General features: G+C 43.0%; 1 protein-coding gene across 1 annotated transcript in view; it reads right to left on the bottom strand.

Moving 5' to 3' along the window:
• LOC115139400 (vacuolar protein sorting-associated protein VTA1 homolog) overlaps positions 1–19,621 on the bottom strand; it is a 47,791-nt gene that overhangs the window by 1,771 nt on the left and 26,399 nt on the right. Inside the window, 5 exon segments of the mRNA XM_029676737.2 lie at positions 1,972–2,016; positions 2,019–2,048; positions 3,480–3,695; positions 10,293–10,404; positions 11,618–11,693. Coding sequence (XP_029532597.2) covers positions 1,972–2,016; positions 2,019–2,048; positions 3,480–3,695; positions 10,293–10,404; positions 11,618–11,693 — 479 coding nt within the window.

Raw genomic sequence — 19,621 nt, forward strand, 5'->3', positions numbered from 1 at the left:
GTAACACACGCCGCTCCTATTTGACTCCCTCACTGACCCGCCCTATTAGGTCATAAATTGTCTGAGGCAGACCAGCCTGAAACAGCTCTCTGATTTCTCCCTTAACTCAAAACGTATTTCACAAATCCAACCACACTCTGCAATATCACCAGAATTTGAGACACCGGCCATAAGTCCCATGACCATTTTTACAATATAAGACACTATTTAAAACTCTTAAAAGAACCATGTCGGTCTAGACACATATGCTAAGCATTTTTAGTTTCTTCAGAATTCAAAATGTTTTAAAGCACATTTGTGGTAACATGAACATAAACATTGAATGGTGTCTTTCAAAATGATAGGTTTCTTGTGTATATGTTAAGTAATGTTACTGCCTATTTATCGGTATGGACAATGACTAAGAACATGTGGTTTTGCAACATGTTAAAAACTAGAGGGAGGAAAAACCGAGGTGAATAATAACATGATTGAGGATACTTGCTTACCCTTTCACTCCGCTACAGTGAGTGATATACTAAAATATGATGATCATGGATCACATTTCCCCAATCTTGCATTGTCTACCGGTGACTGTCCCATTTACAAAAAAATGTAAATAAACATTACGGGCAAAAAGTATTTCATGTATTAGCCACATGGCAAGGGATGCATTTGTGGCTTGCCACAAGAAGCTCCCATTTACCAGCAGGCATTTAAATGATAGGGTTATGCCGAGGTTGGGTAGATTCTGAACACTTGTGGGCATTAAGGTAATTTTATAACCTTGGCCCTTCAGAATATACCACTATGTAAATGCTGTTCCATCTGAGGAAAGATTTGCACAGCTCTGAGGGTGGTTACTCTACTTAATACTTGGGGGCAGGTTAAATGGTCTGGTCAAAGACCATCACTGCACTCTCAACTGTTTTCAAAACATCGCCTAAAGCCTCCTCAAATAGAGAAACAGAATGTCAATATTCTAACGTTTATCGGTTTCTTCTTATTTTGCTTGGCTTTGAAGGTCATAAATTAAAGTGATACTTCAGGAATTTGGCAATGAGGCCCTTTATTTACATCCCTAGAGTCAGATTAACTCATGCATACCATATTTATGTTTCTGTGTCCAATATAAAAGGAAGTTAGAGGTAGTTTCGCGAGCCAATGCTAACTAGAATTAGCACAATGACTGGAAGTCCATGGGTATCTGCTAGCATGCCAGTCATTGTGCTAACGCAAGTTAGCAATTGCGCTAGTGCTAGGATTGTTTGTTTAAATATTATACAGCATAGTTTAAATATTATACTGTACACTTTTATTCTATAAACTTCTAGCAGCGAATTTTAAAAATGTGCCTCAGTGTATTTGGTAATGTTATGTAAATAAGGTATGCTGTTTTTATTTTTAATACATTTGCAAAAACTTTTACCTTTGTCATTATGGGGTATTGCGTGTAGATTGATTATGAAAAACATGAATTTGATCCATTTTAGAATAAGGCTGTAACGTAACAAAATGTTGAAAAAGTCAAGGGGTCCGAATACTTTCCGAATGCACCATACGTCCTGTGTAACACTATCACACTGGCTCCTGCTGCGTAAGCCATGTAATTATCACCTCTCATGCCAACCAAACGCTGTGTTTTCTGCTCTCTATTCATTAACATTTATTAATGCTGCATTGTCATGACACTGCAATTGGTAATGTAGTCATTTTCTTTTCATCAGCCAGTGATTATTTGGGTTTTGTCTGTGGTCATATTTTTCCCACCAGTGCTGGAAACCAAGAGCCCGAAGTCTGTTTTCCATAAAGCATTTTATGAGGAGACCTGCCATGTGCCAGTCTTTCTCTACCCCTCACGCCCCCCACCCTTCGTCTCTTCACAGCCAGGTGGTGGTGGTTTTGGGGTGTTTGTGAGGCGAGTTGAGCCCCAGGGTGCCTGGTGAAGGGATGGAGGTACTATGCGGTCCCTGTCCTGTTCTCACTCCTTACCTTCCTGAGTGGCACTCTGCAGTGAGGGGTCGACCACTGGAATGCTTTGGGAACAGGCACTGGTTTAATGGCTTCTCCTGCTAACACAGGGGAACAAGGCAGAGTTAGTCCAGTCCACCTCTCTAGTCCACCCAGAACCTCTAGAGTCCAGGAAAAACAACACAGGGCACTTTCAACTTCTGCTACGCCACAACCAAGAAATGTGTTGGCTAACGCTGGGATATGACTTTATGATATATAAAGACAAGTGGTTTGAATGCACTTGGAAACCAGGCCTCAGTCCATTCACTCCAACCAAACGGATGATTGACTGCAGATCTATGATGAAAACAAGGTGACATTTGATGATCATAATCTGGAACAATGTTCATTTTTCTCCTCACAGCCAATGTATAGACTCCTGAAACAGGTTCCAGCTACATTGGTCCAAAAAAACAAGGAAAGTCCTGGGGGAAATCTGTGCAGATACATTTCATGTGTTTGTATTGCAGGATCTGGGGTTTGCAGCGTGGCGTGTCGGCCCCCAATTCAATTAGCGCCTGGGCACCTCTGGGGTCACTGGGTGGAGACCAGTCATTTCCTCTGTGCCTGGGAGCCAGTGGGCTAATCACAGAGGACACAGGCAGGCCCTGGGCCTCCGGGGGAAAGGACCCTATCAGGGCTTCAGAATGGACCCTTCTCTCACTGACCCCCTGCCTTCACCCCTGGCTCTGCTCTGACTCTGATCTTTAAAAAAGGTAGAGAGAGAGTGATAGCAGGGAAAACAGGAAGACACGCAGGGTAAAGTCAACAAGGCCAAGACCAGGACAGACCTCTGCCGCCCACGGCCTGCCAAGACTGAGTCAATAAGAAAACTATGATAAATCTCAACTGTCCATATTACATCCACAACCTATGTTGATGTCCTTTATCATCAACAGCAACCTTAATGAGCCTGTGGCATATTAATAATAACCACTAGAGAATGAATAAACAAACATATATCATTGGTCTTTGTCTGGTGGGGCTGTTACAAATGACTGAGTGTTGGCTGCTTTGTGTGATTCAACGGTCCCCTGGGTGATATGGGACACAAGTCAGCCGCAAAGAAAGCAGTCATTAGGGTTCATTACACAATCCTGTCTCTCCGCTCACAAAAGACCTGCCAAGGAAAAATGCCAAAATATACAAGATGCGTATAATGGCAAAGTGTATCCCATAGGCTTGAGCAGAGCTGTACTCACGTTATGTCAGGGGGAACACCACTCTGTTATACATCAGGAGAAGTTAGCGAAAAATGGTCAGATTAAAAATTAGCCTAGTCAAACTAGGCAAGGAAATAATTAGTCAAGTCTATGTAGTCTTCATCATGACCATTCTGTCTCTCTGCTAGAGCTGATCATGTTTGTAATCACAAAGAAATACTGCACTGATCCATCTAAAGATATGAACCGCTCATGGGTAGCCATCTAAAGGCTCTGATGAGTGTTGTGGATGACAGGGTGGTGTGTATAGCTCCTATACTGTACCTGTAGGTGGAGGGAGCTCTGCAGGTGTGTTGGCTGGGCAGTGGGCTCCATGGGGGATGTTGATATTGTTGTAGTTGGTTGGGGGGTAGGGGGGACCCCCCATGGACCCAGACCCCTGGTTTGGATCCCTAAAGCCGGGCTGGGAATGAGGTGGAGACTGGGGCTGAGCAGACTGGGAGGAGGGTCCCCCTCCACCCTCAGCACCATACTCCTCATCTGGGGAGACGAGGAGGGAAAAAAGAAGAGAGGAATTTAAGATATAGTTGAAGTCGGAAGTTTACATACACTTAGATTGGAATCATTAAAACTCGCTTTTTAACCATTCCACAAATTTCTTGTTAACAAACTATTGTTTTGGTAAGTCGGTTAGGACATCTACTTTGTGCATGACAAGTAATTTTTCCAACAATTGTTTAGACAGATTATTTTACTTATAATTCACTGCATTCCAATTCCAGTGGGTCAGAAGTTTACATACACTAAATTGACTGTGCCTTTAAACAGCTTGGAAAATTCCAGAAAATGATGTCATGGCTTTAGAAGCTTCTGATAGGCTAATTGATGTCATTTAATTCAATTGGAGGTGTACCTGTGGATGTATTTATAGGCCTACCTTCAAACTCAGTACCTCTTTGCTTGACATCATGGGAAAATCAAAAGAAATCAGCCAAGACCAAGAAAATTGTAAACCTCCCTCAAGTCTGGTTCATTCTTGGGAACAATTTCCAAATGCCTGAAGGTACCACGTTCATCTTTACAAACAATAGTACGCAAGTAAACACCATGGGACCATGCAGTCATTATACCGCTCAGGAAGGAGACGCGTTCTGTCTCCTAGAGATGAACGAACTTTGGTGCGAAAAGTGCAAATCAATCCCAGAACAGCAGCAAAGGACGTGGTGAAGATGCTGGAGGAAACAGGTACAAAAGTATCTGTATCCACAGAAAAACGAGTCCTACATCGACATAACTTGAAAGGCCGCTCAGCAAGGAAGAAGCTACTGCTCCAAAACCGCCATAAAAATGCCAGACTACGGTTTGCAACTGCACATGGGAACAAAGATCGTACTTTTTGGAGAAATGTCCTCTAGTCTGATGAAACAAAATAGAACTGTTTGGCCATAATGACCATCGTTATGTTTGGAGGAAAAAGGGGGAGGCTTGCAAGCCAAAGAACACCATCCCAACCGTGAAGCACGGTGGTGGCAGCATCATGTTGTGGGGGTGCTTTGCTGCAGGAGGGACTGGTGCACTTCACAAAATAGATGGCTTCATGAGGATGGAAATTTGTGGATATATTGAAGCAACATCTCAAGACATCAGTCAGGAAGTTAAAGCTTGGTCGCAAATGGGTCTTCCAAATGGACAATGACCCCAAGCATACTTCCAAAGTTGTGTCAAAATGGCTTAAGGTCAAAGTCAAGGTATTGGAGAGGCTATCACAAAGCCCTGACCTCAACCCTATAGTACATTTGTGGGCAGAACTGAAAGTGTGTGCGAGCAAGGAGGCCTACAAACCTGACTCAGTTACACCAGCTCTGTCAGGAGGAATGGGCCAAAATTCCCCCAACTTATTGTGGGAAGCTTGTGGAAGGCTTCCTGAAATGTTTGACCCAAGTTAAACAATTTAAAGGCAATGCTACCAAATACTAATTGAGTGTATGTAAACTTCTGACCCACTGGGAATGTGATGAAAGAAGCAAAAGCTGAAATAAATCACTCTACTATTATTCTGACATTTCACGTTATTGAAATAAAAGTGGTGATCCTAACTGACCCAAGACATGGAATTTGTACAAGGATTAACTGCCAGGAATTGTGAAAAACTGAGTTTAAATGTATTTGGCTAAGGCGTATGCAAACTTCCGACTTCAACTGTATGTAGTTTGCAGTCCCACAGACCTCGGTCATGGAGCTCATATTGTTTGCACACAGATTTATAGTAAACTTTTCACATTGACAATGGACAACTGGCCTGCCCCCATATCACGTCAGTTATCTGATAAGGCTGAACTTACGCAAGACTGAATGTTAAATACTGATATGAGGTATAAATCTATAAACAACCCAATAAAATATATTACGGCGGATGAAGTCAGAGGACAACATGCAGATATACTGCCCACTGAGTTACATCATTTCCTTGCTGTGGCAACACTATTAGAGGCTGACTCAAGATTGTAGGGTACAACAATAACTCAGGCAAATAGGTCACAAACACTTTGTTCATCAAAGCACAACAGGATGCTACACTTTATCTTGGTAAATCCCTTTCAAAAACATTTCCCACATTTTGTTTTTCTCCAATCATGTGGATTTTACTTCTGAAGCTTCAATTCGCAATATGCTTCAATCTAATTTGAAGACCATGATTGGTTCACTTGTCACTGTGGAGACCGTGGCGTGGGTATGCTTCAAGATGAAACTACATGCACCACCAGGTCCCAGACCAGCCATCCTCTCCTCACGCCGTCTTGTGCAAATAGGAGGAATGAGTCACCAAGGAGGCCCTTTTTTCCCTTCATGCAACCAGTGATGCAAAGGAACGTTACAGGAAACCTTATAGCCATTGAAGTGGATATGAGCTTCCAACACACAAGGACAGCTTCTTGGCATGGATTGGCTGAGGTGAATCAGAGATGGCCACTTTACATTTACATTTAAGTCATTTAGCAGACGCTCTTATCCAGAGCGACTTACAAATTGGTGCGTTCACCTTAAGACATCCATTGGAACAGCCACTTTACAATAGTGCATCTAAATCTTTTAAGGGGGTGAGAAGGATTACTTTATCCTATCCTAGGTATTCCTGAAAGAGGTGGGGTTTCAGGTGTCTCCGGAAGGTGGTGATTGATCGTGAGGGAGTTTGTTCCACCATTGGGGGCCAGAGCAGCAAACAGTTTTGACTGGGCTGCGCGGGAACTGTACTTCCTCAGTGGTAGGGAGGCGAGCAGGCCAGAGGTGGGAGTGCCCTTGTTTGGGTGTAGGGCCTGATCAGAGCCTGAGGTACTGAGGTGCCGTTCCCTCACAGCAAGCACCATGGTCTTGTAGCGGCCTTCAACTGGAAGCCAGTGGAGAGCGGAGGAGCGGGGTGACGTGAGAGAACTTGGGAAGGTTGAACACCAGACGGGCTGCGGCGTTCTGGATGAGTTGTAGGGGTTTAATGGCACAGGCAGGGAGCCCAGCCAACAGCGAGTTGCCGAGCGCCGGCATACTGCTCAAACAGAACGTTGTGAACACTAAGTTGTGGAGAAACATACCAGGCATTAAGCCTAAGTTTTCTTATGCAAAGATGAAATGTAAGATTGAAAGAGAAGTACTTGAGTAACGACAACATATAAAAGACTAAACATATTGGACTTTAAAAGACTATTCAGACAAAAAAAAAAGTGTCAAGTGTTTTTTGTGTGTACTGAACTTCAATGGGCTTAACAAGAAAAGGTTATCTACTCAGTCTTTGAGCTGCGATATGCACCATATGTTTCAAAGCACAGTGAGCCAAATCCCAGAAGAACAAGCTTAAATCCTGTCATGCGGAGAGAAAAAAAGTAGGAAATTCCATTTCAGGGGTATGGCGCCTGTTTTCTTAGACTCATTAAAAGTAATACTACGCTCAAAACATATTTTAGAGTGACCAGATTTAATTGAAAGAAAATATTAACCCCAAACATATTTTCGGAGATTAAAAATCATACATTGTATGTGCCTACATGTGCTATATTTGACACCACTTTGGACATAGATCCCTAACCTCCATAAAATGACACATTTTCATAGATGTTTCTGTGTCAGTCTTAAAACCATTTCCTCTGCCAATATTTATGTTTCTCGAGCATATTGTCCCCCCCCAAGACTCAAGGTGCAATTATATGGCTGGAGGAGGCTAACACAAATAAACCGTCTGGGCTTATGTGACAACGTCGGCATTTGTCGTGGTGCGAAAGGCCGTTAGTCTACGGGAAGACCCAGAGGATTGAGGGGCTAATTGGAGGGGGTAGGCCACATGAGGATGGGGAGGCCTGGTCCCAGAACATCCCTCTGAGATATGGAGAACTATGGAGCTGTGTAACAGGAACCGGGTATTTTCCCTGCAGACACTCTCTCTGCTCTGATCACTCACAGCCCAGCTCTGCACAGCCTCAGCCTCACACACTGAGCAGCATTGTATCCTACTTACTTACAGAGGGGGATCTTGATTGCTCCGAGATAAAACCCCCCCTACCTCGCTCCTCTCTTTGGATCAGATGAAACTCCCACGATTAGAGCCACGTGAGAGACAGACAGTAAAGATAAAGTCACACATTATGTCTGAATCAGAGAAAGGAGCAGAGACAGGAGCTGTAGTTGAGCGTTTCGCCAATGGCCCACTTAATCTTGATTTGTGCCAATAACAGTTGGGAGTGATGGGCGTTTTAAATGGGTGTTGACAGCGACTGTAGCACAAGGGCTTGGTTCAGTTGGACCCAATAAATGGCCAGCAGGGTGAAAGAGTGCACAGGGATAATGAGTGACAGAGACTGTGAAGAAGGGATCGTAAACAGATGTAAAGATTTTAAATCGAATGCAAGTCTCGAGGCTCAGAATGCTGCCTTGCGCATAGGACAGACAATCCCAAAGATTGAAAGGATATGCATTAAATTCAGTCCTGCAGTCACAGCCCAGTGATACACTGCATAGAAACGTTCCTTCTCGTAATGACACTCTGAAATGATATAGATTCTAAACCAATAATAAGATTCAAACAAAGTAGCCGCAAGGCAATTTTCGTGCTGCTTCTTAGAGTTGAGCTGGTGACCGTCTTCTACTTGGCCAAAAGGACAACTCTCAAACATGGCAGATGATGGACAATGTAATTGATTGGCGACTGCAGAGGTACTGAATGTTCTGAAAGAGTCCCTCATCCTAATGATAGACTGAAAAAGAAACTTCAGCACATTACTGATGCCCTGTGAGAAAACGTTGACCGTATTTGTAGCTTGTGAAGCTGAATTGGAGTTAAACTCTACTTTCCATGCTTTGCCCTCAACCCACTGCTTATTTGAGATGTGTTCTTATTTTTTGCAAAATGTTAAGGATTCAAATACGTCTGTACTAATTTCCATCGTTTGGTGGCATGGCTACAAAACAAGCGTGCCTTCACTGACTGGACTGGACTTGTGGGCAACATGGCAAGCAGCTTGCACTTGTTTGTTCTGCCTCTGGCTCACTCTTCAATCGGGACAGGGTTCAGCACCACGGTTGAGGCTTGGGGAAAATATGCTAATCAACAAAGTTGCTTCCTATTGGCTCTCTGTCATTTCAACAGTTCCCCTTGCTAATCATCTCTTCCTCCTTGGGAAGTGGAAAGTCAAGCAAATATGTATCTGAGACAATGCATTCACTGTGGGTCCTAAACAAAGCAAGATTTATTCCCACACGTAGGTTTCAATAACCTACTAAACAGGTCAAATATAAGACAGTAAAACCAATCAAATATCAAAATGGCTATGAATCTAAAATAAGCTAATAGAAAAATCTGAAAATCTATCCCATATCAAAATACAGTAAAACCAATCAAGAGTAAAAAGCCAAAAATCCCAAAATGAACACCCAAAGTACAGTCTCTACCCATTATTGTAACACATCCTATTTTATTTTCCATTTACACTCTGTTTTCATGTAATAATGAGCAACGGGCCACCCTCTTCCTGAGTTGTTTGACAGACATGTGGCAACAGTGAGATGCAGTGATAAGATCCTGATGTGTGTGGACTGAGTTAGACTCAATATGAGGGAGAGGAGAGAGTATGATATCAGCTTTTTCTTGGCAATGTTACACATCAGTGGGAATAACCATACATGATGTCACCACTTACAGAGGGAGGCCCACATTCAAAACAGGCAGGAGGGAGGGGAGGGACGTTACTCTCCCCACACAAAGAGCTTAACTACACCAGAGAGTAGGCTACGTCTAAAACTAGCCTTCAGACAGTCATACTGTAACTTCTATTCAATTGTGTGGCTAAAACAAAAGAGATGAAATAGGGGACAGACCAGCCGCATGTTCATTTAGAGACCCTGCCCCCATAGTTTCAGTCTGGGTGCGGGTTGGGTCGCAGTAGAGTGGAGGGCTCCAGAGATGACTTCATCGCTGACATGTGGTGCTCAGGTCAAACGTACTGTATCACGCCCAGCAGATGTTCAGAGAGGAGCACAGTGATCTAACCACGCCATGCTCTGCTTCATATCACACTCTAACCGGTGGTTAGGAGGGTCCCCAGGCCCTGTCCACCACAGGCAACATCCGTACCGCCTGGCCGACCACTCAGTTCTAAGTCCGAGATGTAGTTACTCTGGGAGTCTTGGTCTCTAAAGGGTGTCACACACAAACCAACATAAGACTGACGTGTGTACCACAATAATACACACTCATTTTAAGACTGTTCTTAACCAGTGGATGTCAGCCGCAAACCTTCAATCCAAAAGGTTTAGCAACATATACTTCTGACAACACAGCCACGGGGTAAAATGACCTACCCTGGGCCCTTCCTGACCCTCTAAGGATAAGGGGTTGAAAAAAAAAATCATTAAACAAATATCAGCTCTCTCTCACACACACACACACACAAAGCCACTGCGAGCCTCCGAGGCTGCACTCTCAGACTTGATAAGGCACACAATGAGGGCCAACCTTTACTGACTGGAGCAGCACGTCACCCAGACGGAGGAAAGCGGGTCTAAAAGGCTCCTGAAGGAAAGGCCAGGAGAAGAGGTATTTTCTTAACGGGTCATAGTTTGTTTGGGTGGCTGTGCTGATAGAATATCAGTCCTTACCATATGTTTCCTCTTCATAGCCAGCAGGGCCAGCCTGTGGGGTTTCACCACTCTTCAGACAGTTGTGGATGTAAGTGGCCTTCCATCTCGCATACTTCCTGTGCTGGATGTTCTGAAAAAGGGTAAGGAGAGAGGGAGGTGGTGGTGAATAACACATAAATAATCAAGATTAGAGAAGTGAATTAAAAGCAATTAGATAAAACAATGGAGACTGGAGGAAAGGGCTTATGATACGACTGTTTTGATTTTCCTTACGGTGGAGGGATGGGGACAAGGTGAAGAAATTGCTGTGGTTTCTAACACCCAGGTCACGAAATTCATTAGAAGTTCTATGGACCTCATTTAAAAGTTCCCTCCTTGGTAATCTTATCTGTGGATTAATTAACTGGACATTATTTGGAGGAGCTAGTGAAAAACATCACTAAAACTACAGATTCACTTGAGTCAACAAGTAAATCCAGGTAGTTTCTGATTTACCACAATTCGTTAAATGACAAATCAGTCACATGCACAGGGTCGCAGACGTGATTTCACGGTACAATGAAAACTAAAACTAATTTCTAAAGCAACTAACACTATCATAATTCTAATCTACCCCTGGAGATAACAATATACTAGACCTGAGGGAAGGTTTAGGACTGATGATCGCTACGATTTAACAGGCTCACATACAATCTGAGGAAGCGCTCTAGATCACCATCCACTAAAAGTTTTGTCCCTCCTCTCTATGGTGCTGAAATGTCCCTTTTTTTTTGTAAGAAATCCAATCTCCCACAATGCATTGTGACATGCTTTGTATAAAAACGTATCTCCAGTAATCAGCGAGCGGGGGACTCTGAGGCGCCATTGTCTGGGTTAGTGTTACAGAGAGAAAGCTCCGTGTTAAAGCAGCCTGTCCAATGAGCTTTCTACAGAGGGAAAATGCCTGGCCCTTAGGGGGGAGAGAGCAGCCATTCAATGAAACATTGTCTGTCATCTGCCACAGTACATCTGCAGCCACAGAGACCCATGGAGATGCTTTAAAAAAGGCCTCTGCTGCGGAGATATAGTCTGTCTAGTTGTCTACGGTCCTGGGCTGGAGAGTCTATATGTTAAAATCTTCACTATTTTCTCCCTCTTATTCTTTCCATGTCTTGGATTTTGTTATGGTTTTGAGAGCAGCTGTGGACTGATGGAAGGATGAAAATGTGAATAGCCAGTTCATAATACTTCAGACTCATTCACACAGTGTAAATGTATTAATGTGCTGAAATAAAAAAAAAGGTAGATGTATTTACAATATAGTCTATAGGGCAGGATAAGTGTATTCCATATTGATGACTTACCTCCTCCGATAACTCGCCGAAAACTGACAGGACATCTAACAAAAGGCTAGATGTGTAGAAGGACTTAATCATATTCCTGCAAAGATAGACAGATACATATTTTTGAAATGTTCAAATTCATCACACTGTTGGATTCTTAATTAAGGCCTACTGAGACCATTAAACTCAAGTGTTGAAAACCTGCCAGCCAATTGTGACAAATGTCTACAACAAGAAATGCTGCTTCACAGAACATGGATAATTCAATAATTCTCAAATAAACTCAGCAAAAAAAAAAAAAGGAAACGTCCCTTTTTTAGGATCCTGTCTTTCAAAGATAATTCATAAAAATCGAAATAACTTCACAGACCGTCATTGTAAAGGGTGTTTGCAAATAAACCCTGTGTGTTTGACGGTAATTGTCTGTGTTTTTTTCGTTCTTACTGTTACTTTGTCACTATTATACTTTGCATGAGTTATGTTATGGCTCTCATTACCATTCCCCCTAGGCTGCCGGGCCAAAGGGATTCGTAACAAGGGGTGATGGTCGGATTTGCGTTTATCGTCGAAGGAATGAGCGTTACACCGAGGCCTGTACTCTGGAGCGGGATCAATTTGGAGGTGGAGGGTTCGTCATGGTCTGGGGAGGTGTGTCACAGCATCATCGGACTGAGCTTGTTGTCATTGCAGGCCAGCTCAATGCTGTGTGTTACAGGGAAGACATCCTTCTCCCTCATGTGGTACCCTTCCTGCAGGCTCATCCTGACATGACCCTCCAGCATGACAATGCCACCAGCCATACGGCTCGTTCTGTGTGTGATTTCCTGCAAGACAGGAATGTCAGTGTTCTACCATGGCCAGCGAAGAGCCCAGATCTCAATCCCATTGAGCAAGTTTGGGACCTGTTGGATCGGAGGGTGAGGGCTTGGGCCATTCCCCCCAGAAATGTCCAGGAACTTGCAGGTGCCTTGGTGGAAGAGCGGGTAACATCTCACAGCAAGAACTGGCAAATCTGGTACATACCATGAGGAGGAGATGCACTGCAGTACTTAATGCAGCTGGTGGCCACACCAGATACTGACTGTTATACCTCCCCCCCTTTGTTCAGGGACACATTATTCAATTTCTGTTAGTCACATGTCTGTGGAACTTGCTCAGTTTATTTCTCAGTTGTTGAATCTCATTATGTTCATATAAAGATTTACATGTTAGGTTTACCGAAAATAAAATGCAGTTGACAGTGAGAGGACGTTTGTCTCTTATGTGGTTGCATGATAATTGGGTCCAAACAGGTCCAGAATGACTAAACTAACTGTCTTGGGATTCAAATAGCAAACTATTTGCCCTGATACAACATTAGTCATGACACTAAGAGAGAGGACTGTGGGTCTGGAGCCAGAGTTCAGAGGGGACACCACTTGTGGGCATTCAGTGTAGATCACACGAGCGGAACCAGGGAAGGTAAACATGTCATAAAATCCCACAGCTGGTTCCAGAAAGCATAAACACAGGGATGTAAAAAATGAAGAAACATAGGGGGCTTGCTTTCTGGGGGCTTCCAGTCCAGAGGTGTGTCATGTCAATGGAAGCCTTGTATTGGAGCCGTGCAGAGCGGAAAGTAGACCAATGTATTGAAAATCTGAAGGAAGTTTCTTATTTCAGGGTTAGTTCCCATAAACATTAAACTCTGCACCTCCACACATGACATAACGTAACGTTTATGGCTTGTTTATATTAGGTCCAGTTTCTTGTAAATCAAGACTTTTTGTGTCGGAGTGGAATATTAATATAGCCTAATTCTCGTAATACCGACTCGTATTTTCAAAGATTTTCCAAAATGTGGCTCTACACAGAACTGATGGCACCAGTTTCACTACAGACAGAAATTACAATCTATCCATCCATATACCAATACATCTCCATCTCTATATACAGTGCATTTAGAAAGTATTCAGACCCCTTGACTTTTTCCACATTGTTACATTACAGCCTTATTCTAAAATGAATTAAATTGCGCCCCCCCCCCCAAAAAAAAACAACAACCTGGAAATCACATTTACATAAGTATTCAGACCCTTTACTCAGTACTTTGTTGAAGCACCTTTGGCAGCGACAACAGCCTTGAGTCTTATTGGGTATGACGCTACAAGCTTGGCACACCTGTATTTGGGGAGTTTCTCCCATTCTTATCTGCAGATCCTCTCAAGCGGTTTCAGGTTGGATGGAGAGCATTGCTGCACAGCTATTTTCAGGTCTCTCCAGAGATGTTCGATCGGGTTCAAGTCCGGGCTCTGGCTGGGCCACTCAAGGACATTCAAAGACTTATCCTGAAGCCACTCCTGCGTTGTGTGCTTTGGGTCGTTGTCTTGTTGGAAGGTGAACCTTTACCCCAGTCAATCCCAGAGCGCTCTGGAGTACATTTTCATCAAGTATCTCTCTGTTCCATTCATCTTTCCCTCGATCCTGACTAGTCTCCCAGTCCCTACCGCTGAAAAACTTCCCCACAACATGATGCTGCCACCACCATGCTTCACCGTAGAGATGATGACAGGTTTCCTCCAGAAGTGACACTTGGTATTCAGGCCAAATAGTTCAATTTTGGTTTCATCAGAGAATCTTGTTTCTCATGGTCTTAGAGTCAATTAGGTGCCTTCCATCTAGCCAATGTACTGTAAAGACCATTGGAAAGGCATTCTAGGCGACTACTTCATGAAGCTGGTTGAGAGAACACCAAGAGTGTGCAAAGCTGTCATTAAGGCAAAGGGTGGCTACTTTGAAGAATCTCAAAAATAAAATATTAAGATTTGTTTAACACTTTTTTCGTTACTACATTATTCCATGTGTTATTTCATAGTTTTGATGTCTTCACTATTATTCTACAATGTAGAAAATAGTAAAAAGATAAAGAAAAACCCTGGAATGAGTAGGTGTGTCCAAACTTTGACTGGTACTGTGTGTGATATATTATATATACAAAATTAGTTTTTATAGGAAATTGAAGACATTAAATTAACCCAGTGTCTAATAATTGAATGCACTTTAGGCCAATATATATATATATATATTATACACACACACATACAGTGGGGCAAAAAACTATTTAGGCAGCCACCAATTGTGCAAGTTCTCCCACTTAAAAAGATGAGAGACGCCTGTAATTTTCATCATAGGTACACTTCAACTATGACAGACAAAATGAGAAAGGTCCCATTTCAAGGTCCCGGAGTGGCCTAGACAGTCTCCAGATCAACCCCATAGAACATCTTTGGAGGGAGTTGAAAGTCCGTGTTGACCAGCAACAGCCCCAAAACATCACTGCTCTAGAGGAGATCTGCATGGAGGAATGGGTCAAAATACCAGCAACAGTGTGTGGAAACCTTGTGAAGACTTACAGAAAACGTTTGACCTCTGTCATTGCCAACAAAGGGTATATAACAAATTATTGAGATAAACTTTTGTTATTGACCAAATACTTATTTTCCACCATAATTTGCAAATAAATTCATTAAAAATCCTACAATGTGATTTTCTGGATTTTTTTTTCTCATTTTGTCTGTCATAGTTGAAGTGTACCTATGATGAAAATTACAGGCCTCTCATCTTTTTTAGTGGGATAACTTTCACAATTGGTGGCTGACTAAATACTTTTTTGCCCCACTGTATGTGTGTGTGTAATATATATATATATATTGGCCTCAAGTGCATTCAATTATTAGACACTGGGTTAATTTAATGTCTTCAATTTCCTATAAAAACTAATTTTGTGACCCTGAAACCATACCAGTTCTTTCTTCAATACAGTGTAGAGCAGCCACTCACTCCCTCTCTGTCTGTTGCCATCATTAATCCAGGCTGACCACATTTCATCCATTCCCATGTACTGGACTGTTTTTACGTCCGTAGCCATGAAGTGCTTTGAAAGGCCAGTAATGGCTCACAACACCATTATCCCAGAAACCATAGACCCACTCCAATTTGCATACCGCCCAAACAGATCCCACAGATGATGCAATCTCTATTGCACTCCACACTGCCTTTTACCACCTGGACAAAAGGAACACCTATGTGAGAATGCTGTTCATTGACTTTAGTTCAGTGTTCAACACTATGTTACCCTCAAAGCTCATCACCAAGCTAATTATCCTAGGACTAAACACCTCCCACTGCATCTGGATCCTGGACTTCCTGACAATCACAGTAAATGTCTTCACACCGGCTCACCTAAACCTGAGGTTAAATAAGATTGGATTCAGTGAGAGGACAATTCAAGGCCAGACCGCTACTTCTGCAGACCTATTTATTTATTTTACCAGGTAGGCAGGTTGAGAACAAGTTCTCATTTACAATTGCGACCTGGCCAAGATAAAGCAAAGCAGTTCGACACATACAACAACATAGAGTGGAGTAAAACAAACAGAATCAATAATACAATAGAAAAATAAGTCCATATACAATGTGAGCAAATGAGGTGAGATAAGGGAGGTAAAGGCAAAAAAGGCCATGGTGGCGAAGTAAATACAATATAGCAAGTAAAACACTGGAATAGTAGATTTGCAGTGGAAGAAAGCAAAGTAAAAATAGAAATAATGGGGTGCAAAGGAGCAAAAATAAATAAATAAATACAGTAGGGGAAGAGGTAGTTGTTTGGGCTAAATTATAGATGGGCTATGTACAGGTGCAGAAATCTGTGAGATGCTCTGACAGCTGGTGCTTAAAGCTAGTGAGGGAGATAAATGTTTCCAGTTTCAGAGATTTTTGTAGTTCGTTCCAGTCATTGGCAGCAGAGAACTGGAAGGAAAGGCATTTCGTTTTTACTTGTATTTAAGAGCAGTTGGAGGCCACGGAAGGAGAGCTGTATGGCATTGAAGCTCGTCTGGAGGGTTGTTAACACAGTGTCCAAAGAAGGGCCAGAAGTATACAGAATGGTGTCGTCTGCGTAGAGGTGGATCAGAGACTCACCAGCAGCAAGAGTGACATCATTGATGTATACAGAGAAGAGAGTCGGCCCAAGAATTTAACCCTGTGGCACCCCCATAGAGACTGCCAGAGGTCTAGACAACAGGCCCTCCGATTTGACACACTGAACTCTATCAGAGAAGAAGTTGGTGAACCAGGCGAGGCAATCATTTGAGAAACCAAGGCTATCGAGTCTGCCGCTGAGGATGTGGTTATTGACAGAGTCGAAAGCTTTGGCCAGGTCAATGAATACAGCTGCACAGTAATGTCTCTTATCGATGGTGGTTATGATGTAGTTTAGGACCTTGAGCGTGGCTGAGGTGCACCCATGACCAGCTCTGAAACCAGATTTCATAGTGGAGAAGGTACGGTGGGATTCAAAATGGTCGGTAATCTGTTTGTTAACTTGGCTTTCGAAGACCTTAGAAAGAAAGGGTCCAGATTGTCTAGCCCGGCTGATTTGTAGGGGTCCAGATTTTGCAAGTTGCTGTGGGGGGTGCAGCACTGTTGACCGGAGATAGGGGTAGCCAGGTGGAAAGCATGGCCAGCTACTGAAAAATGCTTATTGAAATTCTCAATTATAGTGGATTTATCAGTGGTGACAGAGTTTCCTATCCTCAAGAGGTGTTCTTATTCTCCATGGACTTTACAGTTTCCCAGAACTTCTTTGACTTTGTGTTGCTGGAAGCAAATTTCTGCTTGAAAAGCTAGCCTTGGCTTTTCTAACAACCTGTGTATATTGGTTTCTAACTTCCCTGAAAAGTTGCATATCACGGGGGCTGTTCGATGCTAATGCAGAACGCCATAGGATGTTTTGGTGTTGGTTAAGGGCAGTCAGGTCTGGAGAGAACCAAGGGCTATATCGATCTATATCTATATATATACCTAACTGAAGGTTGTGCAATGTTTTTGTGGGTTTGTTGTTCATCTCACTGTGGTGTTGTGGAAACAAGATGGTGAGACTAAAAGAAAAACTAAATGTATCTTGAAGAACAATTCATGGCTGCCAGTAGGACTACTAGCCTATGTTGACAAATGGAGACCCAGGCGCCTATTGCAGATTGATCAACTCTGCCCACTTCTCAGCTGTACACATCTGATGTACGTCGTTGGCATTTGGTGTCATGACGCAGAGGGTGGGTCGTGGGGAAGGGGAGGTAAATGTGAAAACAGAAAGGGCTGAAAACACCATGGAGGTTCATTTACAACACATTCCAGCCTATATTCAACACAAGTGTGCGCTTTCATGGATTTTATCTGGCTGTTCAGCACATTGGACAGGAACTGGGCCTGCCTCGGGCTATTTACATGCATTATGTCAAAGGATTTGGACAGAGATCCTCACAAGAACTCAGTGATAGACTTTCACCCTTCAGCTATGAGATATTTTATCTCACCCCACTTTCATGCACTGTATTTCTTTTCAATATGATGAAAAAAAATAATTCACTGGAACAGAAGGATTTGAAAACACACATATTTTTTTTTTTACAACTGACGTGAGCTTAATTCTTTAATTCTGAAAGATATGCCAACACTGGTAACCTCGTCCCCAGGCTCAATTAACACCGTACTGTATATAGAGCCTAGTAACACAGAGTTACAGTTGCATTAAATGTGACTATGAAAAATGAATGTATTACATTGACCATATTATGTATAAAATTGATTCAGAGTTCGGGCATATAAAGTTTAAATGTGAAAAATATTTCTAAGATGCGTACTTCGAGATTTTCCAAACGCACTTATTTGTTTAAATCACTTGCGCTGCCCGCTTTGAAGTCAACAATGTACAGTCGTGGCCAAAAGTTTTGAGAATGACACAAATATTAATTTTCACAGTCTGCTGCCTCAGTTTGTGTGATGGCTATTTTCATATACTCCAGAATGTTATGAAGAGTGATCAGATGAATTGCAAAGTCCCTCTTTGCCATGAAAATGAATTGAATCCCCAAAAAACATGTCCACTGCATTTCAGCCCTGCCACAAAAGGACCAGCTGCCATCATGTCAGTGATTCTCTCGTTAACACAGGAGTGTTGACGAGGACAAGGCTGAGGATCACTCTGTCATGCTCATTGAGTTCGAATAACAGACTGGAAGCTTTAAAAGGAGGGTGGTGCTGGGAATCATTGTTCTTCCTCTGTCAATCATGGTTACCTGCAAGGAAACACATGCCGTCATCATTGCTTTGCACAAAAAGGGCTTCACAGGCAAGGATATTGCTGCCAGTAAGATTGCACCTAAATCAACCATTTATCGGATCATCAAGAACTTCAAGGAGAGCGGTTCAATTGTTGTGAAGAAGGCTTCAGGGTGCCCAAGAAAGTCCAGCAAGCGCCAGGACCATCTCCTAAAGTTGATTCAGCTGCGGGATCGGGGAACCCCCAGTACAGAGCTTGCTCAGGAATGGCAGCAAGCAGGTGTGAGTGCATCTGCACGCACAGTGAGGCGAAGACTTTTGGAAGATGGCCTGGTGTCAAGAAGGGCATCAAAGAAGCCATTTCTCTCCAGGAAAAACATCAGGGACAGACTGATATTCTGCAAAAGGTACAGGGATTGGACTGCTGAGGACTGGGATAAAGTCATTTTCTCTGATGAATCCCCTTTCCGATTGTTTGGGGCATCCGGAAAAAAGCTTGTCCGGAGAAGACAAGGTGAGCGCTACCATCAGTCCTGTGTCATGCCAACAGTAAAGCATCCTGAGACCATTCATGTGCGGGGTTGCTTCTCAGCCAAGGGAGTGGGCTCACTCACAATTTTGCCTAAGAACACAGCCATGAATAAAGAATGGTACCAACACATCCTCCGAGGGAAACTTCTCCCAACCATCCAGGAACAGTTTGCTGACGAACAATGCCTTCTCCAAGCATGATGGAGCACCTTGCCATAAGGAAAAAGGGCGGCAGGGTAGCCTAGTGGTTAGAGCGTTGGACTAGTAACCAGAAGGTTGCAAGTTCAAATCCCCGAGCTGACAAGGTACAAATCTGTCGTTCAACCCCTGAACAGGCAGTTAACCCACTGTTCCTAGGACGTCATTGAAAATAAGAATTTGTTCTTAACTGACTTG

This window comes from Oncorhynchus nerka, linkage group LG13 (genome assembly GCF_034236695.1).
Source record: "Oncorhynchus nerka isolate Pitt River linkage group LG13, Oner_Uvic_2.0, whole genome shotgun sequence".
NCBI classification, from domain to species: Eukaryota; Metazoa; Chordata; class Actinopteri; order Salmoniformes; family Salmonidae; genus Oncorhynchus; species Oncorhynchus nerka.